Genomic DNA, 27,462 nt, shown 5'->3' with positions numbered 1-27,462 from the left:
GTACAAGATTTCCTATTGGTCAGAAAGATCGATTTGACCCGTAAATGACCTCAGCAGTGATCGGCGATCATGGTGCGATGTGGCCAGGCCTGCCTTCGCTCGGTGTTCGCGACGAGTGATCAGTGATGAATAGATCGTTTTTCTGTCTGTTTACGGCTCAGAAAGTCCGTTTTTTAAAACGAGGTATATTTTTTTTCAAAATAATGAACTTTTCAAAATAATGAAAATTTTCATGCGGTAGCTTTTTAGGCATGCGGGCGGTGGACGCAAACCTTCAACTTTCATTCCCGTGGCCTAATTGATGCGGCAAAAAAAAATTTTTTTTTTATTCCCTCATCAATATTTTCTGATGTGAACGGGAGTGATAATCTAATAAATTTTTCTATTTGACCTAAGATGGGAACCCTCTAGGCCTAGCTAGCTCGGTTTTTTACAGTACTGTAGCAGGCCAGGCCATTATCCTTTTTCCTCGAGAGATAAACCCGACCACCTGACTGTCACTGGACTGGAGTTGTTTTGCGTCTGCGGTATTATAAGGCATGGGTACTTTATCTCCTTTACTAACAAAAATAAGATTAAAGAAAGGACATGGTATTTTCTTGACATGCCGTTACAGTGGAGAAAAGATAGTGAGGCTTAATTAAGCCAACTCCACCAGTAGCACCAGATTTGCATAAAATCTATGAACAATTCAGAAAACAATGCCCCTTTCTGGAGGTTTTATTGTAATAAAAAATGTTTCGTTATTATACCAGGTCCAGTGACAAGATTCCTTATTTTAACGTTCGCTGCCAGGGATGCGAGTTCACATTCGAGAGGGTTTAGTAAGGAGTGGCATTCATGTCCACACCTCTCTAAAACATACCACTAATTGTATTTCTACATGTAGACTTCGTAAACTCTCTGGCAGTTGTCGTGAACTCTTGCCACGAAGAACCTGGAAGTAACAATCTAGAGATAGCTACTTTTACGGGGGGGGGGGGGGGGGATTTTTTGAGGACTTGGTAGCACAAGTGTGGAAATTTATTGAAAAGTTTCAGCATGTATCAGGTATATTTGCAAGGACTTGGTAGCACAAGTGTGGGCAATACCTAGGTAAAATTTGGAGTTAAAGTCTTTGCTCTGTCCCGTATCAAAGTAGCATAATTTTTCACACGATTTTAGCAAAGATTTTTAATAGTATTTATTTTTTCATTTGTTAACTTTTTGTTTATATTGTTAGAAACAATATAAACCTAGTCATCACCAGCATAAGAAAAGCGTGGTCACAAAGGTGGTCACAAAGGTCACCTTTGCTTTGCTAACACAAATTAGTAGTAGTAAAATGCCTTATAGCAAGCTGAAATTTCGCATGTAGATGCTGTCTGATATGTAGTTGAATTGCTGTGAATATCTTGCATTTTTGATGAATAACAAAGATGTGTGCGATAAAACAAAGAGTCTATCTGCACCTAACAAGCCTACTGAGGTCTATGTTTGAGTTATTTCCAGTATACTGTATTTAATTGAATTAACATGGATTTCAAGCAGAACACGTTTTATTTATACCAAAATTCGGTGGGAATTCCGAAAAAAAAAAGAGGATAAACCTTTGTCTACTCAGTGAAAATTTCTCTTGCGACACACATATTAATCGTAATAAAACAATATTTATACCCGGCTAGAAAATGGACAGTTCTAAGTGCCCATAACCAGCATGCATGTGGTCTGTTCTCGCAGGTAGAAAAGGGCCCTGCTAGAGATATACCTTTTTTCGCATAAAAGCGCTTGAGTCATGTTTGTATCGAAAAAAGGAAAATCCACCAAAGTTCAATCAGTTATAACAACTCCGTGATTTATAATTAATTTATAAAGCTGATTTGTTTTTAATATGACAAGTTAAATTTTACAGTCAACAAAGTACAGTCTTTCGATTCGGGGGACCTAAAGTATTGCTTACAGTAGACGAAAACGCATCTGCATAGCAAATATTTATGTTAGTAAACAATGACCCGTAGCCATGTTTATGTGAGCATAAACAGAGAGGCAGACAGACTCAATTTTATATTTAGGCCAGCATGTAGCACTATCTTACTGTACCTTGGTATTTAAAAGTAGATTTGTGACCCTCAAGATAATGATCTTATGGTTGCAATTTAATTATAATGAATGTTCTTTCCTAACATTACAAGTAGTACAATTACAAAAATAGAATAGAATATGAAATTTCCAAAAATCTTCAAAGGTCTTTGCAGCCAGCAGGGGGCTACGATCACAGTATGATAGTTTCAACTTTGGTCCATGAAGTAGTTGCTTGATTTGAGATCATCTTTGGCCCACAAGATCGAAGTTCAACAATAATTTGGCCCTTCAAATATATTAATTAAGTGCCAGGGTCATACTGTAGACCCTTAATCTGTAAACGTCTCCACTACCTCCACCACCAGCCCATTCTATTCTACAATATACTGATTCTGCCAGTTGTATTTTCAATAAAGTTTTAAGTACAATAAGTTTTTGAACAGATCAATAGTCTTAATAACTTCTATGGAAATGTCAACAGTTGTGGTAAATAGATTGGTATTGATTTCTTCTCCCTTTTCTTCTAAAAGGACTAGAATACTGTATGCGTCGTCCATTTCTTAATCAGAACTGAAGACTGCCTAGTAGTAATAGTATTCTCTGGTTTCATGAGTAGTGCTTTCCAGTTAGTTTGTAATGTTGTGATATTGAAGGGGGCAAGTGAAAAACAAGTTTTCAAATCTAAGCTTTGTATTTTCTTAAATAAAATTTCTGGCGGATCAATTGTGGATTTGTTTGCACATTTATTATATATTAAGGTGAGTAGAAATGTTTAATGAGAGGACTACTTTGATAACTTATTTATTCAATCATATTTAGTGCTATTCATCACCTTTGGCCTGTTACTGTGTAATCAATCCAGGAGCTCTGCCTTATACCCGATTCACACGTACAAAAATCTTACCAAATGTAACAAAATGTAACCAAAAGTAACATTTTACAGCACGTGTGAAAGTACTGTACCTCCGTGTAATATCCTTGTAAAATCGCGGAACGTCTCGGTAATCTTTACCAGCCACGCTGAGGCTGGTAAAGCTTCCGAGATGTAGCATGGATGGATCTGCGCATGCGCAGGGATTTCAATACAACAACAATCTACTGTGTTTCACGGGGTTCTTTGAATTTTCTTCCTTCTGCAGACGATTCTGATCCACTAGAAATAGATAGGCCTAGTTTTTTTTTTAATGATGAATGAATTTCCCTTGTTATTGATGTTAATTAGTAATGGTAGAAGAAGAAGATATACATAAAATGAACGTCGGGATGGTGTTAGTACTATCACTAGTTATCAAAAGTCGACAGAAACTTTGGAAGCTGTGCCTAGTTTAGTAGTAGCAGTACAGCAGTTGTTAAGGGCATTGATTGCTTCGAATGTTTACTGTGATGGTGAGTTCAACAGTCCATCTGTGACAGGGGTTCTCAACTAGGCCTAGGCAAGACCTATATCGCAGTAGGGGAAAAAATGATTCATTGAATAAACACTGAATAAATTTTACACGACCTTGGCATTACCTTACAGACGCGTGTGAATGCTTTTTATCTCGGTAGGAATAACTCGGGAGATCGCTCGGTTACAATTTGTTACTTTTTGTTAAATTTAACTTCACGTGTGAATCTGGTATAACTCACATTAACATGCACTATATATGCAATATCAAGAATCCACCCCTTTCCCTTCCCACATTTTAGTTGGCTCCCAGTGCAATGATGTAGAATTAAAAGGATTTTTTTCAATTTGAGATTTTAAAAGAATAATTTTTCTCTAAGGTGCACAGTCAATATAATGTTTACGAAAACAAAACAAAAATTCATTGTAAAAAAGAACTGAATTAAAACAAAACAATTAAAACAATGGAAGGTTATGGATAAACATTAACATAAAATGAAGTCCTTTAATCAGTTGAAGTTTTACTGTAAGGAGAATTTTTTTGCATCGATTAAAAACTTTATGATAGGAGGAGCGGATCAAAAGGTGTTGTGTTTATTATGATCTTAAATTACAATATAATTTTATCAAATGTGTTTTTTAGGGAGGAACTAGGGGTCACAGAAATTTGAAATAAAAAACAGAAGGCACATTTTCTTATTTCTGTCTTTCATTCTGTTTTAGTTTGATGCTTTAGGTTAGATCATCTCTGCAAAGAAGATTTTAGATTTTCATCATACAACCGATGTTTTCATTTGAGATGTCTCCTTGTTATTTTAAAGACCTTTTAAACTAGGAGCTCATTTTTCATTTTATTTCATAGTTGCTATGGTAACATAAACCAGTAGCTTGGCACCCCATAATTAACCTTCACAGCAGGGGGTATTCCCAGTTAGATTCCTTTGAGTAGCTCAATTGGACCATGTCAAAGGTCAGATGCTGTACCCATTACTCACCTTTAATGTGCTTCATATAATAATAACAGGTGAAGTACTCCAAACAGATTGTCCAACAACAACAATTTTTGATTTATAACAGTTTACTAGTAAGTGTATGTTGTACATATGAATTTTTTTTTTTTTTATTGGATTTTGCGCATTTAAAACAATCGACATCAATACAGTTTTCTGATTTGTAGACATTTTAATTATTAATTATAAGCATTTTTGAATTAATTGCCAGATAAAAGTAAATTAATCAATAATTATGTAAACTGTTAAGTAGCAAGAAATAAAATTTTTTTTTTCAAGTGATAAAGCTTTAATTGATAGCAAATAACATAAAAACTTGCAATTCTAATTTGGAATTTATAGTTGAGTTAGAATACAGGGGCATTAGGCCCTGGGACTGAAGAATGGCGGGGCCTGGGAGTGAAGAATGGCGGGGGCCCCGGAGCGAAATGAGCAATCTTTAATGGGGAGCAGGGGACGTACCTGGCCCTGGACTGGGGAAAATCAAAGCATACAGTATTACAGGATATTATTAGTTAATGCTGAATTTAATTATGTCATTTAATATGTATTATTAACAAGTTTAATTTATCATGCATTATTTATAGGAAGGATATTCTAAGTCATTCAGCACCTTAGTCACGTAATTATTATTGCCAATTAATAAGTTACAGTAGTATAGAAGTGATTAAGCATCGATGATTTAGTTAAGTATTACATATCTTTATGATCTGATTAATTTTAATATGATTACTTTCTTTGATGTTTCCTGTTAATTACGAAGGTTAAGGAGTAGCTTTGGTTTGTTTGCCATTCTCTACTACTTTGTCCCATTTGTAAAGTTCCCAGAGAGGCCATGATGCTTTCAGTGAGGTGATTACTATGTTTAAAAATTAGCTAAAACACAGGAGCATCTTTGGGCATTCCCTCCTCTACCCCCACAATAGGGAGTCTACTTCGTGAATTATTTATTATAATTTCAAAAGCTAGCAACCTGAAATTCTGACTACTGCACTACAGTAAATGTACATTGATTCAAAGTTAACATTATCTTATAATTACAAACAATAGAAGTAAAAATGAACACATCTGTTTATGTTTGAAAAAAAGATAAAATGATATATAACATGATATATGATAACTTGGATAAAGAAAAATCAAAGTATTTTTCAAAACTCTTTAATAAAATTTACCTACTGTATATTAATGTTGTTTATTGACAGAAAATGTTATTGAATTTTTTACACATATAGGTTTAGGCCAAAATGTTTGAAATGGAGGTATACTCTACTGTACTTAAAAGATAGGGCAGTATGGATCCTTACATTATACTGTAATAGGCATTAACATAGAACGAACGGTACTCTGAATAAAGAAAGGGAGGCCATGAGTATATTGAAGTAATGGTGGGCTGACAAAAATGGCGATGCAAATACATGGCGCGATTACTACAGCTCTACAGTACTTTAACCTACTGTACAAGTTACTTTTAATCATATGATGTGCTGTATTGTAAACCAGAAAAAACAGTGGCAACAGTTCACCAAACAACTGCAGTCAAAATGTCGGTTCTTTTCTGCATTGATACAATGACACTAAACCTCAATAAATATAGCTTAAATGGACGCAACAGCTCCTATTGTTACACGGATTTGGTCCAAAGGAAGTTGCTATTGGTAACAATAAACACCCAAAGTATGCTCATTTTCAAACTAGAATGTTAAACCATTGTTAAACAGATAGTGTACAGAAGTTCATTGTAGGACAATCAAAGTATGATATATTCGCAATCCGGGAAAACAATTTTATTGTTGGTTTGTGGGTACTTTTATTGCAGAATTATTGTTAGTACATGAAGTTCATTCGCTATTGATATTTTTTATATCTTTTGTTTGAGCACAGATAATATATAGGAACATAGTAATTGTGGTTTGACCTTCGTAAGTTATCATACTACGTGAGATGTCAGCTGATAGCGGAGGAAGCAAAACGAATCAATCATTTATCATGCTGTACCAAACAAATCAATTGGCTGCTCTTAGTTCATAATGCTTGTCTACTGTGTGCATTACATGATATTAACTCAATGTATTTTCTTATCCAAAAGATTTTGAACACTGAAAAATATCGACGGCATTTTGAGAATAATTCACGTACTGTACGTGCTGGAGATATGGTTGTCTCCTAATCATGTGAGCACTTCGGAGCAGGTGAGTTCTTCATTTTGTTGATTGTGGCTGTCTTTTGTGCACGAATGTGGCTGTAAATGTTAGAGTTGGTTTAGAGGCATATTCCCACTGGTGCAAGCATTAGTGTAGGTAGTGGTAGTGATGGCAACAATAATAGTTGAATAGCAGGTCAAGTTCGGGGAATTTTTATTAAAGTTAATGTAAATGTTGGAAATAAACAAAAATTTATCTATTTAGTGAACCATAGTATTAGTTTAATAATAATAATAACAATAATGTTATCTTTATATAGCGCATATTGCACATTGCCCCTGCGCTTTACACAGAAATATATAGGCCAGAAAAATACAAATATTGTATGATATAATGATAATAATAATAATAATAAAAATAATAATAATAATAAAAATAATAATAATAAATAATACAAATAATAACAATATTGTTATTACAATATAGTACATAGTAAATTAAGTGACTTCATTACTAAGCAATTATTATTATTTAATAATAATTGCTAGTAGTAATGAAGTCACTTAATTTACTATGTACTATTGTATGAGTTTTAATAGAAATACTGTTTAGGTGTCTCAGTTTTATATCTCCCAGGGGTGGATGTAGGGTGAAAGCATGGGTACTTCAAACTATTAGGCCTAAAAAAATAATTATTTGTGTGCGCTTCTTTTTTTAAATGATAAAAAGGGGTGGGTGAAAAAAGTTTTTTTTTTTTTTTTCAAAATTACTCATCAGATGGAATAGAAATAACCCACAGTTAACAATTTGCAGTGAATGTTGGCCTAGAATGGCAATATCTTATATCAGACAACTTTGTAGGGCATCTGGAAAAAAAATAAGTATGTAAAGAAAAAAAGCTAAAAAAACCTTTTTTCAAGTTTTTTTCTTGTTTTGCCACCCCTATTTTTTCATTGAGTTAAGGGTGGTTAAGGAGGGCAAACAAACAATTTTTTTAGGCTTTTATAACTGTTCAAGAAAGACAATGGTTAATCTGGCAGTTCAATTAATAGAATGTATTATGAAATGCGTTTGTTTATAATTAATGTTTTAAGCAAACAATATCTTTACACACTGAGATACTGTGCACTTAATACTTGGTTAAGGATTAAAGATGCGTGAAAGTGCAGCTGAATTGTTTGTCGCATTGTGCGTACCTGCTGTTAAGGAAAACAGGAAAAGGAAGGATACACGCTTAGTTCATAATCTTTGCCCATGAGATCACTGACTGTACTGAAGAATACTAAGCTTAACTGAATTCACAAACTGTAGAAATAGATACTGATTAGTAACAGGGAGAGTTTAAATGGGGGTTACTATATTAATGATATGTGAATGTCAGGGAAAAATGATATATTTTTTAATATTCAGAAGTGAATCTTTCAGAATGAAACATTTTAGCCTAAAAAATATTCTAATATTAATAAAAGAAGTACATATTGAATTCATAGCAAACATGTACACAGTGTGCATACTAATGATAATTAAATATTAATTTAACAATTAATTATAATATAAGAAAAGTATATATTTTTTATTAATGTTATATAATGTACTGTACAGTACTGATAAAATGTCAAAATTTACTTAAATTGTTTTAGTTATAAATATGATTTTTCCTATTAATATTGTTGTTAAGGTAATTGTGTAGAAACATTATATTTACTATAGCCTGTAGGCCCATCATTATACTGTACAAGTAAACAGTTAGAGAGTCTGGCTGTAGTACAGTTCTAAAAGAACATGGAATAAAATTTCATTACTGTTGATGAGAACATTGAGCATTTCCATCATGACCTTTTGTATGCAATACTAAATATTAATGATAATGGCTTTCTCTGCATGATTTGACTCAGTGCTGATTCATGACATGTTTTCTTTAAATGTGAATTTTCATAAGTTTTTACCTTTTTGTTGTTGTGGTGTATAAATAACCTGTATTTATAATGTGATTTTATTAGCTTTGTACCATTTTCAACATTCCACAATGGTTGTGAGTGCCACTGATCTTAAGTTAAAGTGTTGTTTTCAAATAAAGTATACAAATGTAATGTCAAATTTGGGGCTAATTTTTAGATATAACCTAGCAAGGTAATGGGTATAGAGTTTTTTAAATACTGTATAGTTTTAGTGATAAACAAGAGACATATTTGTAGCGATGGCTCAATGTGCATTTAAAATTGCTTTTCATGCGATAAAGAGTTTTGTGCAAATTTAAGTATTCCTGTATAGTAAGGAGTGAATGCTGTGACACCTGCCTATAGGTTAAATACCATCTTATTGTGGCAAATTATTTTCATTATTTGTAAAATATTTAATAAGGATGCATAACCAAGATATTTCTATTGAGATTATTATCTTCACATGAGATACGATGCATGGGATATCTTGTAAAATTGATTTTTATAATTGAGATGCTGGGTTTGGTTTTTTTTTTTGACAATTTTAATTGCTACTCTTGGCATTAAATTTTTAAGACCATTTTTCATGACGTAATTATTATAGTATCAAAAATGTTTTAAATTGCATTTCAACTTCATCCTACCTATTTGCTACGCCCCAGATAAGTAGCTTGTACACTCTGTCATACTCAATGTTAAGCCGGGCACCCACTGTGTTGTGCCACCGTCAGTTGACGAATCTAACTCCGCTCCCTGCGAGCCCTAGATTACGCAACACAGTGTGCTGATTGTCGGTGCCCAGCATGAACGAATCGCATTAACCGATTAGTTATACATATGATGCATTGTGGCGTTGCATCCTCTATAGAATCATGTAGGCTGCCGACCGTCACGTAGTGAATATCAAGCTTGTGAGTTTTTAGTCTTTAGAAACCAGAAAGCAGCACAATGTATTATGACACTTACAGTTTTTCTACATAAATTGTGTGAATTTGAGAGTCAATAGCATGATTTCAATTGGAAGACAAGTGTGAAAATTAGGAGACTGTACCAATTCGGTAGAGTTTGCATGCAGTACAGTATGATTATCTTATTTGTGACATTCAATGAGACACATTTGTAATCCTAAATTTACAACTGTTTATCATTTGATAAATGGAAGAGGCATGTGGAAGTGACTAAAGGAAGTAGTTTGGCAGTGTTGTGAAAGAAAAAATTTCTCTGACTTTTGCATTCACAGTGAAGTCTTGGGGCCTGTTCAAGCGAAAAATTATCTGCAATTTACCAGTTAAATCACCAGTACACACTTTCTAAAACCATTCGGACACCAGCCTAATTACCTTACCATCTAGGTTATTCGCGAAAATTTTGACACCTAAATTGCTGGGTAGAAATTCCGTGAATGGAATGGCCATGGAGCCGGAGGCGACAATAAATCAACCTTAATTGTTTTCCAATTTTTTGTCCACAGTCCAGTACACGAAAAATTCAATAGGGTTATGGCCCAGTCCTAGTTGCAGCTCTCCTTTGCCTCCTCTCATGCAAGACGAAATAAAAGTTGGACAGTCAATCCATCAGCATAACATCATATCATTGGAGCCACAAAGGTGGCTAGTAGCATAGCTACGCGTTCGATTTGTAGCTTTACCATTATTTGGAGAAGTAATGTTGAATAAACTAGCCTACGTACAGATTTTAAAGCAGCATTTAAAAGTTGTTGAACTCGAATATCGTTCCTGCGTGCCACACCGGGCATATGTGGGCCGGTATAGCAGCTGTAGAAAGTAAACAGAGTGGGTTGACCATGGGATAAGTTTAAATTTATTTCTGGAGTAGTTTCGTTACAGGGTATTTAACATGAGCTAAAACTTGCTTGAACGGTCGACCACCCACCGAGTGCTCAGCGCGATTAACCGGTGAAGTAAACGGAATACGGTTGCCGTTTTTCACTCGAACGGGCCCGTAAATCTCAGAACTCTATAGCCCATGATGAGGCTAGTAAAGCTCTTGAGATTACACTGATGTATTCCTAGAAAGTTTAACAGTAAAGTAGAAAGAAAAATAGTGTCCTTTTAATAGGGGTGTTTCCCTTTAATAATGTTTGGGTGTAGTATTAAAAGATATTTTTTCTCGCTTCACACCTGGAAAAGTCCCCTTTAAATTGGGGTGTCCCAAAGGTTAGCTCTACTGTATACGTGCTTTTTGCACATACTGTAAAAGATTTATGTTACTACACATGGCAATATATTCATGTGACCTAATCACATCCTGTTCATTTTATGCTGTATTTCCAGTTAAATTGCCTTTACCAAGTGAACCATGCAAATGTTAACTACATGCCTTATATAGTAGAAGTGATTTATGAGGTGGGCATATTGTAAAGGGCTTATGGAATTTAGACATTTTTGGTTCCTTATTCCTAGCTTACATTAATTACTTTAATAGAGATTTCTCACTGGCTTTTAAATTTTGTGTACACCACTTTCATAGAGAAGGACACACACTGTTTTAATTGTGTAAGTTTTTTTGTTTATTTGTAATTTCTGTATTTGTTGTACATGTTGCATTTCTGATTTTGATAATTCTAGGTTTGTTTAGTATGGAAATTCCATTGGCAATGTTGGTGCTTTTCATACTTATATTATTTTTTGTGTCTGAACAAATCTAATAAAATATCTTTATTATAATCTGAATTCAAAGAAAAATAATATCAGTTTAATACATTATGAGGGGATGAATGCCCATTATTATTTTTTTTTTTATACTCATGGGTTTTTTTTTGCAATATATTTGAATATTTATACATTGGTAAACTTTATTTAAGAATACACTTGAATTTACAGTAATCCTGACACCTTCACTAGATTAATAGTTAGATCCAGTATTACATTAATCTGGGTATTAACATGGTTCACACCAAACTTAATCCAGTTAACTAAACTATTATTGAACATACGCTTTTAGATCAGCGGCACATGTCAAACTGATAGTGCATTCACATACAATTAAAAAAAGTAAACATACAACATCAAGAGACTTAACAAAGAAAATTAATCTGAACAAAAATACAAGATAAACAAAGATTTAAAAATTATATAGAACAACAGATGTAATATTTCATACAGTTTTTGACTGGTATTTGGAATTATAACTGTTCTGAAAGTGCAATGTGAACCAGGCTGTGTTATTAGCTGAGAATTAATATCCATCATTAGGGATAAAGCTCTTTTGTTTGCCGTCTAGTGATGGTGTTACATTGTTACTAGTTTCTAATCTTTTAACATCTTTTAGGTTACAAAGCTGTAGTTTCCTTAAAGGAAATTATAGAAAGGTTTAGGAAAGGAGTTTTGATTAAATTCTTAATGTTGAAATTAGTTATGGAAAGTACTGCATAATACAAATTGAATGTTTTAATTATTACTCCTTCCATTAAAAAAGATGTTTTGAAGTTGAGAATAAAGTGTTTAATAGATTATTATGTCCCATTTGTCACAATAGATGCAAAAACAAAGAAAGTCTATAGTACACTATAGCCCTATTGTATTTTTATTTACTTCATTCAATTTTCAATAGACAATCAAAGTAGACTATATATTTTAGTTATTATTCTAAATCACTTTCATAAAAATGTTTCAGGTCTTAAAAATGGCATTGCATCCAAAACAAAAATTATTATTATTATTATTATTATTATTATTATTAGAATAAAAAAAATAGTAAGTCTTTAAAAATTAAACTATAAATTATAAATTCAATGCATGATATATATTTAATATATTTTTTAAAATATGCAATGAAAATGTATATCAAATTCAAATGGGAATAATTTAATCAATGAAATAAATATTATTAACCAATTTGTATTACTGTAACTGTGATTATCATAAATTGACAATGATGATTATTAGTCATAGAAAGCCTCTTTAGATACTGTATTGCATTCTACTTACTGCAATGTCTTTCTCAAATCATTTTTGTGTTGAATATCAGTATTAATGATATTATATTTTGTTTTGTTGACAGGATTGATGCCATCATCTGTTGTAACTATAAACAAATATGCATACACAAAGTAGCTGTTTACATATACTACTAAGAGGAAAAGGGTAAAGAACTACCCCTGTGCACAATGGCAGGGGTACAACCTTGCCCTCCCAACTTCAAACCCAGAAAAAGTAATCGCATCTCACTGGATGAGTTTGAACAAATTGAAAGTTTATTGAAAATGCAATCTCAGAATTCGGATGATGGTAATGACTGGATGGAGGCTCTCCGAGAGCAAGGTGTTCTATGTGATGGAGATTTTGGAGATGAGGAGGATAATGGTGTCCTCTTAGATGACCAACTGCATGTGCGACTTAACACATCTGAAGAGGAAGCACTAGCTAATCAAGGCGTTCTTTTTAGCACTGATGATCTCACGACCGATGATCAAAAAGAATTGCCCCGTAAACACTCTAACTTACCTGCCAGCCGTCAATTCAATGGCATGCATACCACTGATAAAGTTGAAGACAGTGGGGGTCTTGATGAATTTCTTCAGCATACTCCATCACCATATAGTCTTGATCAGGAAGAAGAACCAGAGTTAAGCTATCTTGATGATAATGACTACGAGAGACAAGGATCAAGTCTGTCAGATCACACTGATAACCGGTTGGGATATCAAAATTCAGAGAATATTAGTGAGTATTCTAATGAAAAGTGTGATAGAGAGAGTGACAATCCTGAACATTATCTAATACTGAACCATCATAACACTCTAGCAAGGACTATACATGCTGGTGTGTCACCACATCCAGATTCATTCACTAGAGACAGTGATCCCATTCCATACTCCAGAAATCAGTCCATTAGATCATCTTTAAGATCACTTCATACAGAGGAATCTGGTTCCATTGCACTTGACATTTTTTTAGATCCAGAGCTTGAAAGGACAATTCAAGAAGTAGCATCGCAAGTGGAGAGTTTTGCAAGTCCGCGCCCCAGTTCGACAGATGGTCGGTTGTGCTTTGCCAGTGAAAATGACATGGACACGACCGGTCAGGTGACCTCTTATATGACAGAGGAAGTCGATAATTTTGAAGTCAACAATTCCTATAATCGACAAATGATCACGAATAGATATAAAGAAGAGTCGGCAGTTGAAAGTTACGAGAGTGATACAGGAGCTGTTAGTGAATCAGCGAACTTGAATCTTGGAAACTTTGTGCCAAATGCAGTACTACGTAATCGACCACCAAAGCCTTCCGCAATTAAACTCTCTGCTAAAGCCATGCAGCAAGATGAAGCAATAGGTCATGTTAACGGTGAAGTTGATGATGTAAAAAATGGACCACGGTATGAAACAGATAGTCATTTGGAAGAAGCATCATTGGCATCATCATCGGTTTGTCATCAGATTACATCGCACAAGACCAACAAACCCAGGATGGGATCACAATCAAACTTTAGCATTGACTCTGATTTGCCTCCTGATGAATTAATTGACCAATTAAAACATGAGAAATCTACTCGTAAACAAAATGATGAACTAGTTGATCGCTTGCAGCAGGACTATGATGACTTATTACAGAAGTATGCCCTTGCAGAGGTGACTATCGACCAGCTACGTTTAGGAGCTAAGGTGAACCTATACTCTGATCCTCCACCTGGAGTGCAAGGAAGCGATGGTAGGGACACACCTAGAGCCAATCACCCACAAACTATTCACTTACCTCAGCCTCAGAGAGCAACTGTTGTTTCAACCACTACCTCTCACCAGTAAGTCAAACTGATAAATTTTTTTTATGAAACATTTTTTTGTCTTTACACTATGTGGACTCTTGTTTAATGAAATATTTTCTTGATTTTAAATCAATTGAACTTTACCGTTATAAATTATTTGCTTTCATAAATAAAGGAAATCAGGAAATAGTACAATGACATCTCCGAAGCAAACACCAGAGAAGAATCAGTCACATGGAAAAACAAGAGAAAGTGGAACAGGAACGTCATACTCCACACCCGAAGATGCAGTGGGAAAGGCAGTAGCAGCATCTTACTCTGCACACGAGGATACTCTACCATTCCCAGAGTTCACAGGTTCAGAGGGCATTGCTATTGGTTTACAGTTCCAGACAAAAGGACTTGAAGAACAGGTGAGCCTTATAGAATGCTCAATTAAATAAGTGTATTAACTGCAGACTTGCTGCACTTGGGAGGATGTTAAGTGATCATAGCATAGAGCAAAGAAACAATTTCTTTGCTCTATGGTTATACATTAAAATGAGTGGGGCAGCAGCCATTTCAAAACATGCGACACATGCAGTGGTTATTTTACCAGAAAATATTGTGAATTTGGAAGCATCATTTTGCAAAATTTTGTGTTGGTCAACTTCCACGTTCTTCTAATAGTGCAGCATACTGGACAAAAAATATACCCAAAGTTTGTGACTTTATTATTCCAACTACAAAGGCTATTAATCTTGCAAATAGTAAATTTGTTTGTAAATACTAAATTGTTTCCTGCTGAACCTAGAAATCCCTGGTTATGGTATTGAGAATGAAAAGAAGTAATTATTTTGTAATGCCTGACAAAAGTAGAGAGTTTTCCCCCATGTCACAAACTTAGGTATAACAAACTTTTATAACAATACATTTCTTGTGGACAGGTGCAAGTATTTGAGAATCAACTTGCTGCTGATGAACTTCAACCCGCCGAACAAGATCAAATAAATTGCAAGCTCCGTGCTGATCACGAGGCACTCGAACAAGACTACATGCAAGCTAGAGAAGAGTATCAGGCGAGACGCCGCAGGGATGGTAACCTTAGTACCCTCAATGTGACGTTTGATGCCGACAGAGAGGTGGAAGGTGGGATCTTCCAGTTGGGAATGAAACTTGACGATATTAATGAGATTGTGGAGAAAAATCTACGCAACCAGAGACCAGAAACACCACCAACCCGACGTGATTTCTTCCCTGAGCACAGCATAGAGGATGAGATTGAAAGGCGAAGAGTGGATATGGACCGGCATTATGACAGTTTGATGGACAGGTACTGTATGATTAGTTGCAACTTCACAGGTGGTTAGCATGGGCATGCTTGTTACCCCCAGTCACTTCCTCCCCAATGAAAATGTCCCAAGCAAAAAAATATTATGCTCAAGTAGTTAAAAATCACCTCATACCACCTTTTTTTTTTACGAATTAGCTCTAACTTAATCATCAAACTCCCCCATTTCACATTTGCATCCCCCTACCCCATCATCTCCACCATATCAAGACTCCAAGAAAGATATACCATTGCTACATAAGGTAGAACCCAGTTAAATTGCATATAGTGTGTTAGGGACAATCATAAACTGTGGGTAAAGGTTGCTAAGGAAAAATTACAAAATTTAATTTAGGTACACTATATACATATTTTCTTTGCGAAAGCAGTTGTTTTTAATCAGCTGAAGAAAATTCTCATATTTGTCAGATTTGGACCAAGAATCCTAAAGTAACTCTATGTTACCACTTTTTCAGATATGACCAGTTGAAGAACTCTACATATTATCCTAACAGAGACCAGGAGATAGAGGACCTTGTCATGGTAATATTTTCATGCACTTCTATTTTAACAATTTTTAACTTTTAAGTATTTCCATTGCATTCTTGTATTTGTTGTTAAAGATTTATTGCTCCCCAGAAATGACAAAAAATCATAAAAAATGATTTTGAAATTACCTAACTTGAGCATAGAAATTATTCAATTTAAAAAATGTGTACCCTAATTTTTATACTGGATAATGATGAAAATAATAAAATCACTTACAGTAACTAAAAGTAATTCTATTATTTTTCGTTGTAAAATTATGGATAAATATATTGTAAATATACTAATACCTATGTTCAAGTTAAACATTTTTGTTACTTCAAAATGAGCTATTTAATTTCAAAAATGATTTTTGACATTTGTTTAACAAATAAAATCTCTGTACTTTAGAACTAAAGTGAATATTCCTATAACACATCAGGTTTTGCCAATATCTATACTATTGTTATCATTGAGATCATTGTTTCAATGGTCGTACATTTGGAATGGCCTTTGTGCACTTGGAATAAATATATTCCTTTTCCCAGGATTGAGTGCAGTGGAATGGAGACACTCTAGTGTTATATAAGATTGTTTTGTTGTTTATAGGCGTTGGAGAACCTACATCACCAGGACCCATCTAGGTACCCTCTGAAGCAAGCTCCACTGAAGTCTTCCACCCTGCCAGGCCAATTCTTAAGTACATCTCAATCAGCTGTTAGTGTTAGTCCATCAAGCCCTGGTACACAGAGTAAAGGTGACATATCATTTGCTTCAACACCAGGAAAAACACCAGAAACTTCTAACATATCTCCACAAAAAGGTTTGTGTTGTGTTTGTGGTTGTAAGCTGTATAATATTAATCTAATAATCTAAACAACTTTTATTTGCATTTAAATTAATTATTACTTCCGCCATTGAGGTTATGTATTCACTGCCCTTTTTTTTGGTCTATTCATTTATTATTAAGGATTGCGCATAACCTGATTAATAGATCATCATAAAGTACAGGGGATCTGTACATATTGGTCTAAATGGTAAATAAATTTTGGTGCAAAAAGGTTGAAGATCAATGTCTCAGAAAGTCAAATAATAAATAATAAAGTAGTCCGGTGGAGGTATGCATCCTATTGAGTGCCCGCTCTAGTTGTTGTAACAATTATTGTTGTTATTACTTTCTGATCAAGTAAAAGTTCATAATTTCGATTCCTGTTCATTCAGAAAATGGAGAGAGCTTCTGTAGGTGCCAAAGCTCACAAACTAATGTAGATTTTTTTTTTCTTTTTCATTCTTATAGCCGGCTAGGGATACTTGTATTTATATATTTATATTCTATGGATATGAATGTCTGAAATAAAGAGAGAAATTAAATAATGTATTTAATACCAAAGTATCTATGTTTATATCTTGATTTGATATTTAGTTAGTACTATTCATCTAAATATCCACCACTTACAGAATGAAATTTGAACATGTAACTAGTAGAAAAACGTTAACCTAATAAAATGCAAAATGATAATTTTTTAACAGGTACATCAAGCAGTAAGATTCCTTACTGGAACTCCAGTTTGAACCATGAGGGCAGTATATCAGAGTCTACAACATCTCCAGATACTGTTCGCAGAAATCCTGTAAAAGAGGTAGGTTTGAATTCTAGAAGTAAAAGTCAATTACAAATTTCAATTTTTTTAAATTGCAGTGTTGATATCCATATTGGAAAAATGCAGTAGAAGCACCATTTGAAATTATAGTAATATATACACAAATTGTTATCTCCAATGCAAAATCATTGTTTGTTGGTTTAAACTCACATCAATCATCAATAATAATTTATAATCTATTTTTTAATTCACCAGTTTCACAGAAATGGCAGTTCTTCAAAGTCGGCTACTAATTATGTTCCTCGGAAAGAAAGCCAGGACTCTCAAGGTGTTGGTTCCCGCCAGAAGTCTCCTGAGCTGGATCGTGATAGTGGCTTTATGGGGTCAGAGAGTAGCAGACAATCGCAGTTAACTAATCATTCTGGGTCTGGGTAAGCTATAATTGCGAGATTTATTAAAAATGTGTGTATAGCCTAAGTGTACATCTATACAGGCTAGCTTTGCAAGGAAATATATTTTAAAATTTTATTTACCTTTTATAGTGTTGAAAAGGTAATGTTAAATGGTCCTGGAAAGATTACTTCTACTGGTATCCATCAAGTGGATGATGAATCAGTCCTTCCAGTGAGATCCAAGAAGTTGAGCTTCCAGAGGCAGCCAAGTTATGACAGCTATGATGGTCCAATTTCTCTCCATTTTGATAGTGATGCAGAAGAGCAGTCTGTCTCGCAGTCAGAACAGACAACAGTACGGTGCCAACCTTCAAAACAAGATCACAGAAAAACTCCTCTTACCAATGGTATGCTTAGTATAGTTAACTCTGTTTAAAAGATGTTTAAAGCTTTCTGAAAAACTACTAGGAGTGTTGGATAATACTACACTCTACTTAGCATCCAGTTTTACCAAGTTAATGTTATTACGTAAATTGTTAGGAAACATTCTTGTATGTATGTAAAGGATTTGTAATAATTGTAAGTTTTTGGGTATTTTTTAGGAAATAGTCATCCAGTTCCAAACCAGTTCCAGCAACAGTTTCATCAAAAGCAGACACATCCATCTGCTGCAAACTTTCAGGATTATCTAACTCCCCAAGCTGCTGATTGTTTACCACCACAACAAAAATCTTTATCTGCTCCCTATGGTTCTAGAAATAGATCAAAAACATTAGGTGGCAGCAGGCTGCCAGAAAAACCGAAAGCTCGACTACATAAGGATGTGGATCCACGATCTGAGAGATCACATACTATTCAAAATGGATACCATAAAGAGAGTATGTATCCTAGCAGATTTTTGAAACCTGATACAGAAATGGTTCATGAAGATGACTCAATATCAAATGCCACAAGAGGCAGTGTAAAGAGTGCAACCTTGAAGGCACTTCAAAAACAAATAGTCCAGTTGAAAGACAGGTTAGCAGAAGCTGAAAGTGCTAGAAGTCATGAAAATGGAAATAGTACTAAGCCTTCTTATCATTGGGAAGAGTTCTCCAGTCAGAAAAGAAAAGTGGCAAGTGCTAGTGCATCAGATACTTCAAGTGTTAAGAGTGAAGTTTTGCATTCTCTTCAGAATGATGTCAGAGAATTACAGAGCAGACTAGCAGCAGGAGATAGACTTCCGCCACAATCTGGTCATGCTTCCGTCGGCAATGATTTACGAAAGACTCTCAGAGACAATTACATTCCAAAACTACCTTCTAGTGTAGATAACTTTTCAAGGTCAACCAATCCTAGCCGCAGAAGGATCCTTAGATCAGGGAGTAGTGATGCAAGTGATACTGTAGTTGGAAGTTTGACATCTAACACAAGAAGGAGATCACCATTAAGAGTAAATAAAGGACATACTACAAACCTCACTAGAACAAGCAATCCTCATACAATTATATGCACACATTGTCAGGGCTCAGGAATTTGTTTACATAATGATCACACACTTCCAAGGTATGAAAATACTCAACAGACTGCTCAACAAACATATCCTAATAATTTTGCAGAAGCAAATGGATTCACACAACAAGTTAATACACCGCATACTAATGCTCGGCCTGTTCAATCAAGTTATTTAGCTCAGTCACCAATACAACCAGGATATTCACCACAATCCCCAGCACCGCAATACATGAGCACCCCAGTTGCTCACCACACACCTCAATACATGGGCACCCCAGTTGCTGAACACACACCTCAATACATGGGCACCCCAATTACTCAAAACACCCCCCAATATATGAGCACCCCAATTGCTCAACAGTTCAGCAGTCCACCAGCTCAACATGCACCCCAGTACATCAGTACCCCAGTCCAGCCAACTTATGTACCCAGTCCTCAACCTGATGTTTACCCACAAAAACAACAGATGACAGTCCGAGAATATATACCAACACCAGTCCACAGCCTACCTTCAAAGACAGATGCAAGGTTCTATGTGCGGCGACAGGAAAAAAGAGGCCGCAGTCGGACATCCAGTGAGGAAGAAGAATTTTACTACAGGAGGTAAGGCTCTATCAATGTATTTTAACTTTTTCTTTGTCATTCAAACAATGAATTACAGGTTTGATAAATGTTGGTGTTTACATGAGTGATGAGAAATGTTTTTAGTGTTGTAGAAGATCAAAACAGCTGCAGGGAATACTTCTTAAATTACAAAACTTGATTCAATGTTTAACGTTCAAGGAAGCCTCATTATGAGGCTGAGATGAAAGGTGCCTGAAGTTGCTGGGAAAAGAAAAGCAACCTTGTAGGTTAAACCATCCAGTTTCTATGACAGATGTAAATCTCGCATGTATTTGTCTGTGATATCTATTGTTAAGTGGTCTGCCAACCTGTTATCAGGTTGGGTCAGTAAACCTATTATATGTACCATTTTTGTCATAAACGCATCTTTCAGTATAGATGTACTTTCTGTCATTACAGGACCCCTCATTCTAAATCCAGAAACCACACTAGTAGTAGCATCAAGAGAGGTTACAACAAAAAGGTAATAATTATTCATTTCATTTATTTATTTCATTTATTCAATATCCAGGTAAAAGCAAAACATACAACAAACAAGATGCTGATTACCTGAGGATTGCCAAAAGTGCAATAGCACTATCAAGTGGCCCTCCTATATTAAACATCTTTACAGGAAAATATACAATATATATACAATTTACATTAATATAAGATGCCAATAAAACAATTTACAGAGGACATACAGAATTGAGTTGAATTTTTAAAACAATTAAAACTCTAGAATAAGCATTCTTATGTCAAGGGAAATTGATTGCCATAAATGAGGAAAATTTTTAAAAATTAAATTCATTCATACTTTTGTTTACTTAATCACTCAGTCATGTGCCAGCTGATAACAATGCTACTAATCCATGTCTGCTACCTAACTATTTGCCAAGGTCAGCATAATGGCTATTTTATTTTACAATATAATAATTTTTTTTTAATTAAAAAAAAAAATAATGCTGATCATAGTTGGTTTTATACTCATATGCCATTATGCTATATTCAAGAACCAATTGGTGATGTAAAGAAGGAAATTTTGTTATTAATATACATTGAACTATTGTTTTTCTTCCATGCAAACCTTTAAACGATATACACTAAATTAATTTTGTAAGATAGGCAATTAGTTATACATATTTTTTTATGAGAAACACAATCATACACTTCTTGCTGAATAGAAGAAAATCATGAAGAAGAAATGTATTCTCAATCAAAGCTAGACTTACCATAGGCCTTCATTCATTTTAAGATCATCACCATATTCTAGGCCACCACTTCCTAGGCCTAGTAAGGCCTATTACTACATCATATGTCGTAAAAGCGGTTTGGAGCAGCGTGAAAGGTTTGGTTTCCCAACCTTGAGGTCGGGGTTTCAATCCCTCGCTGTGCATTTCGCTTGTATCCTTGAGCAAGGCACTTTATCTGCATTGCTTCTCTCCACCCAGGAGTATAAATGGGTACCTGGTGGGGTTGTTTGCTCCTGCGCTGAATACAGCAGCAACTTATGCATGTGGATCCAATGACCAGGGACAGAAGTGCTTCGTATCTGCAAAGAAAGGCGCTATATAAATAAATATGAATAGAATAGAATAGAATCATATGTTAACATTTATTCTTCATTCCAGTGCAGCTGCAACTTTTTATCCTTGATTAATTTTAATGTGATTTGCTTTAAATTGTAATTTTTTGCGAGCTTTGTAATTTCTGCATTTTTATTGGAGACCATAAATTTTATCTTGTATTTTGTAACTACTATATAAGCATAGCGTTTTCTCAGAATTTAAAAAAAATCAACTCGCAAAACTCACAATTCAAACAAAACACACTCTGACAAATTTGATACCAAAGTGTGCAGAAAATCATTGGCTTTTCTATCAGTAAAAAAAGTATATGTGTTAGTCTTATTGCGGCCGTTCTATTATTTAAGAGACCTTCACCATTGCCATTTATGTGAATATGTATTGGTTGCAGTCATTGAAACTATTTGCAATTAGCAAAATTGGCCTGTACACCAAAGGTTTTGTGATTGCCTGTATTTGAAACTGAGAGCATATGGGTTAACGAAACACATACTGTATCTGTTTCCAAATCTAACATGCAAATTAATCAGTTGCTCAATTTCATATTCTTGCCCATCATGCAACAGTTTTCTATTATATATATTGCAGTATTTCATAAGCATTTTTTTATATTACCTATCTCTGTGCAGGCACCATCAAGTTCAAAATCTGACGCAGGCTTAGAGGCTGCCATCCGAGTTGCCCGCCATTTGAAATCCACTTCTCGAAGAATGCTTTCCTGTGTAGAACAGGACCTTAGTAATTCAATGAGTCTGCGTGACATTTTATCGTGACCTCTTCAAATTACCTGAGTATAGACTTGAATATATGAGAGGCTGATTTACTATACATTACCCTCATACACACGTTGATTGTGACATAGGATTGGGTAATTTCTTCCAAGTGCTTGTCTTCCATTTTTTCACATCCTCCTTCATGAAAGTTTTGGAGTGAACAATTTTTTTAAAAGCAAGTAAACTTTCTGGTAGTTTGAAAGAAGTGTTCACAGTGTTGTTTTCACCACCGATAGTATTATTTTGAAAAATCCACCTGATGTCAAATTATGAACAAAGAAATGAGGAGCTTCGTCATACAAGAATGCCGAAGATATTTTGGCGTAGCTTGCATAAACTTAAACTGTGGTAAATAAGTGTACCCTTTCGTCAAAAAGAGGTTGTATTAATAACATAGTTTTATCATTTTAAAATCTTTATAAAAGAATTGTAAAGCATTGAAATTTGTATGCTGAAATTAGCAATGGAGATGTTTTTTATTAAGAGGCTTTTTAAAAGAAAAAAAAACTAACATAAATTATATTTTTACATGATTCCCCCATCAGTTTTATATCAAAAATAAATTTTTAAATTGCCTATTTTAAAAAGAAAATTTACAAATTTAATAATATCTTAGGATGTTTGCCATCAATCATTTATACAAAATTTTGTAAATCTTTAAATTGCTTATTTTTAAAAAATGCAACATGTGGTAAAAATATATTTAAAAATGATTCTCAGATCTTTATATAAATCAATTGTAAATCTTTTAACTTAAGCCTACTTGTACCTTTATTGTGCAAACCATGTCAAAGGTCAGGATATTTTAATATGCAATCTTACAACAGTACATTTTATACAGCAGATTTATTTAAGTTGCTAACTTCACATTATAGGTTAGCCGAAAACTGCAACGCAACTATTATCACACTTCACTAATTTGTATATTATATTCTTTGACCTTTGACATCCATCATTTGTTTGCACGTAAGAAACTTATAAGTCAGTTTGTTGCATTATTATTCTGTTTTTCTATTACTTTGTTGGATGTCATCCATATTATGGACAGGTGCTATTTTCTTACTCCTTCCATTTTATTCAGGTTTTCCACAGTTTGGTTAATAAGAATCTTTAAAGCAATATTGTTAATGTTTCACTTTAATTGTGTGTAAATTGTATCCCTTTTTGTCCCACTAATCCTAGAAATTATTAGTCTCATGCCTAACCGGTTAATTGCTCTGTTAGTTCTGAGTTTCAGTAGTAGAATGCTATACTAGCCTTATCCTTTATGCATACAGGTCATTTTTCTGTATTGTCAATTCTATTTTTGGTACAGATATAGTTTTGTTGGATACCTTCCTTTGATTTTTTTTTTGCAGCAATGAAAGATTGAATTGCATTGTATAATAAGCCTGTCTCAAAATAAGGAATATTATTTTGTTTGTCCAGAGTGGCAATAGTCCAACCCAATGCTGTACTACTCTGGCATTCTATTATTCCAATACTATACTTCCAGTAGTCCATTGTGCTACTATTCCAGAGTTTGAATGTCCCAATACTAGTCTGGTAGTTGGAAGTCCAGAAAAAAAATGATAGAAAGGCAATTTTTGGAAGTACAATTTCTTACTGTATTCTTCAAACCTGTACATCAATAATTGGTATCATAAGACAAATTTAATATACTTTTTATACAAAATTAAGATTATAATGGCAGCCATTGTTCTCCAAGCCTTCTACCACCAATTCATTAAAGAGAAAGGTTTTACACTGTTTAAATATTGCTTAAATGGTATCACAGCCACTCCAAGCTAGACAAATTGTTATGTTCAGTTACCAGATAACAGGCCAACACTCTACTAGTCCAGAGTTCCAATTGTTCACGTCTCTGCTAGTTAAGAGTTCCAATAGACCGATTCTGCAATGTTTGTTTACAGCCAGTCACATGACATTACAGAGTGATCAGTGTAGAAGTAGGCCTATAGGAAAGTTAATGTTATGGTTTCGAAAACAACCCCCCACTGTTAAAGTGTGAAGTAGATGGCAAGGAAAGGCAATACGCTTGTTCAATGTAGTGTTTATTTAAACTTATCCTAGCATTCTCCTTGCATTGTATGCTTTTGAAATTTATGTGATTCTTTGTAAACTTTAGCTAGCCTAGAAATCGTAACATAGTTCGGGGGTCGAAGTCGTGCATACCTAATCAGGCCGTATATATGCAGGGGCCTTGGCCTAACATTTGTTGAAAAATCTCAATGTTATGGGGCCAGTATCGTTTGGAGCATTAGCAAACCATTAGAGCAACATTCTCAAGTTAAATTTCCAATCAATTTGTTATAGTTTACTGGTGTCCCAACCATTCATCGTTATACCTCCTTGCTATGTACAACACTGCTGTGCCAGTCCATTGTTTACATCAAACACCCATTTTAAGTCATGTGACGCCCATCAGCGAATCGGTCTATTGTCCTTTCTCTACTTGTTCATAGTTCAAATCGTCCATGTCTCTTCCAGTTCAGAGTTCCAATTCTCCATGTCTCTTGTAACTCAGAGTTCAAATCGTCCATGTCTCTTCTAGCTCAAAGTTCCAATTGTCCATTTCTCTACTAGTTAAGAGTTCCATTTGTCCATTTCTCTACTAGTTAAGAGTTCCAATTGTCTATTTCTCTACTAGTTAAGAGTTCCAATTGTCCATTTCTCTATACTAGTTAAGAGTTTCAATTGTCCATTTCTCTACAAGTTAAGAGTTCCAATTGTTCATTTCTCTACTAGTTAGGAGTTCCAATTGTCCATTTCTCTACAAGTTAAGAGTTCCAATTGTCCATTTCTCTACAAGTTAAGAGTTCCAACTGAGATATAAACACTCTTACTAGTTCAGACTTTTTAGTCCAATAGGCTGTTGTAAGTCCAATTTTGCACTAGTCCAATGTTTTACTATATATGTTAAAAGCATTTTTTTTCCTCAACTTTCCTAAATTTACAATTATTAATAAATTTATTTACATACTTTTATGTCACTGTGTCTTTCAAGATGTATTACATTTTTAAGAGGCTACTATTACTATGTGGTAATAATTGAATCTGCTTATTTATTTGCATTTTTTAGCAATAAAAAAAAATTAACATTCATCTAAATATTATTCATGTATTTGCAATCCATATGTTATGTACTTTCAGTCTGATTTACCTATCCGTCTTTCAAAATGTTATTTGCAACCACAAATAGGTAATAGGTAGTTTTTTTGACGTTAACCTTAACTCTAACTTTAGTACCCAACATGCAACGCGATAGCTACGCCTCTTTTGTAAACAAATTGAAATACGCATGCACAAACCCGTAACTAACGTACGTAGACCACATAAAATCCTGTAATTAACATACTCCGCAACGCAAGATGAATAAATTATGACGTCATACGTTAAAGTTAACGTTGTACCGCTAAAACTACCCATTATTGTCATCCTCCCTTTGTTCTTTAGAAAATACAATTTCTGCAGAATAGTTGTTAAACAAAGAATAGAAAACCTATGAAATGTTTTAAATATCAGTACAGTATTGCATTATAGATATTAAGTCACCTGGAAATATTTGTTGATTTAATACAAATATAAAATGTAAATAATAATATATTTTCCACCTTGTCTTTAATTGCTGTATTAAAACTAGTTTATTGAGTTATAATGTTTGTGGTCATTGAATTTCTGACCAATTGGTAACCTCCTTTTTTCTTCAGTAATGTGATGTCTGTCAATTCATAAATATATTTTGTCTAATTTCCTATGATATATAAAAATTGAATGTTTATGAGTGCAATAGGAAGAATATTTTCATGAGTTGAAAGATTGACTGTTCCTTTCAACGAGGCAGAGCCGAGTTGAATGAAACAGTCTATCTTTCAACAAATGAAAATATTCTTTCGATTGCGCAAATAAGAAAACATTCATTATTTGTATTTTAACACACCTATAATAGATGCTTGTCATTTTATGTTTTATGGACAAAATCTACTTTTTTTTGTGAATGGAGATTCTTGTCATTTGATATTTTATGAAAAAAGTACCCTTTTTCTAAATGGAACAGTCCATCATTCCTTCAAAAATTGAATTGAGTTGAAGTCATACTTATTGTATCTTAGACGCTGTGCAGTGCAGCGAAACGAATGGAAAAAATGCATGGATGGATGTTAAAATGCATGGCGGAAACAAATTTTCATGATGAGTGATGAAATGGGTTAATAATCAATATCAGTGATATGTCTAATTTTTATACCTCCTTGTGTAATCCAACAATCAAATGACAAGGATCTATTTAGGTGTGTTTTAAAATTAATATTTAAATTGCTTGCTGTATATACTTGTTCATTGGCTTGTTTTGAAAATTAGAAAAAGGTATATTTATGTTCCAACTTAAACAGGTGTCTAAATATACTATTTGTCCTTTGACTTGTAATTATTTTTTTAAAGATTTAAAAGTATTTAAATCACCTGAATTATTTGTTTTTGATCTGCTCAATTGGTAGCTAATAATCTGTATATTAGATCCTTTGATCCTTCGAATGAGCTATTCTATTACTTTTAATTTATGGTTTTAGGGTTTTTTTGAAGATTTTATTATGGATAGTATACAAGAACATCATTTTAAGACTCATTACAAGTCCTGGTCAAGGGCTTGTGTTGTTTTTAGAGGTAGAAGAATCCAAAAATGTTGGATGGGTAAACTTGTCATTCTCGATTGGATGAAAAGCATCAACCAAGTTAGAGCCCCACTACACCTTAATGTATTACCAGGCTGATAGAAGATTTTGTTTTGTAAAATGGAAGATGTCCATTTTATTCAAATTTGCTATAAATGAACATGGTGTAAACAATTTTTGAATCTGAGAAAGAAGGTGCTATTTTGATACTTTGTGAATATTAAAACTACAAGTTAAAATCAT

The 27,462-nt window shown here is 34.1% G+C and overlaps 1 protein-coding gene across 5 annotated transcripts in view; it reads left to right on the top strand.

The window, feature by feature from the left end:
• Positions 1 to 27,462, top strand: part of LOC117107848 — a 29,735-nt gene extending 2,273 nt beyond the window's left edge. For 2 of the 5 annotated variants that reach the window (XM_033249684.1, XM_033249668.1), the window contains exons 2-14: positions 6,545 to 6,647; positions 10,985 to 11,055; positions 12,563 to 14,302; positions 14,442 to 14,679; positions 15,193 to 15,578; positions 16,052 to 16,118; positions 16,710 to 16,923; positions 17,631 to 17,740; positions 17,957 to 18,132; positions 18,244 to 18,500; positions 18,696 to 20,190; positions 20,611 to 20,674; positions 22,406 to 27,462. In XM_033249684.1, the coding sequence (XP_033105575.1) occupies positions 12,669 to 14,302; positions 14,442 to 14,679; positions 15,193 to 15,578; positions 16,052 to 16,118; positions 16,710 to 16,923; positions 17,631 to 17,740; positions 17,957 to 18,132; positions 18,244 to 18,500; positions 18,696 to 20,190; positions 20,611 to 20,674; positions 22,406 to 22,549 (4,785 nt within the window). In that variant the 5' untranslated portion in view covers positions 6,545 to 6,647; positions 10,985 to 11,055; positions 12,563 to 12,668 and the 3' untranslated portion in view covers positions 22,550 to 27,462. Of the gene's footprint in view, positions 1 to 2,631; positions 2,820 to 6,544; positions 6,648 to 10,984; positions 11,056 to 12,562; positions 14,303 to 14,441; positions 14,680 to 15,192; positions 15,579 to 16,051; positions 16,119 to 16,709; positions 16,924 to 17,630; positions 17,741 to 17,956; positions 18,133 to 18,243; positions 18,501 to 18,695; positions 20,191 to 20,610; positions 20,675 to 22,405 lie in introns of those variants that run through there. The other 3 variants (XM_033249659.1, XM_033249649.1, XM_033249674.1) reach the window with 2 other exon arrangements.

Source organism: Anneissia japonica, unplaced genomic scaffold, assembly GCF_011630105.1.
Source record: "Anneissia japonica isolate Jap-2015-1 unplaced genomic scaffold, ASM1163010v1 scaffold288091_len1417266_cov198, whole genome shotgun sequence".
In the NCBI taxonomy this organism is placed as follows: domain Eukaryota; kingdom Metazoa; phylum Echinodermata; class Crinoidea; order Comatulida; family Comatulidae; genus Anneissia; species Anneissia japonica.
This window is presented reverse-complemented; position numbering and strand designations above follow the sequence as displayed.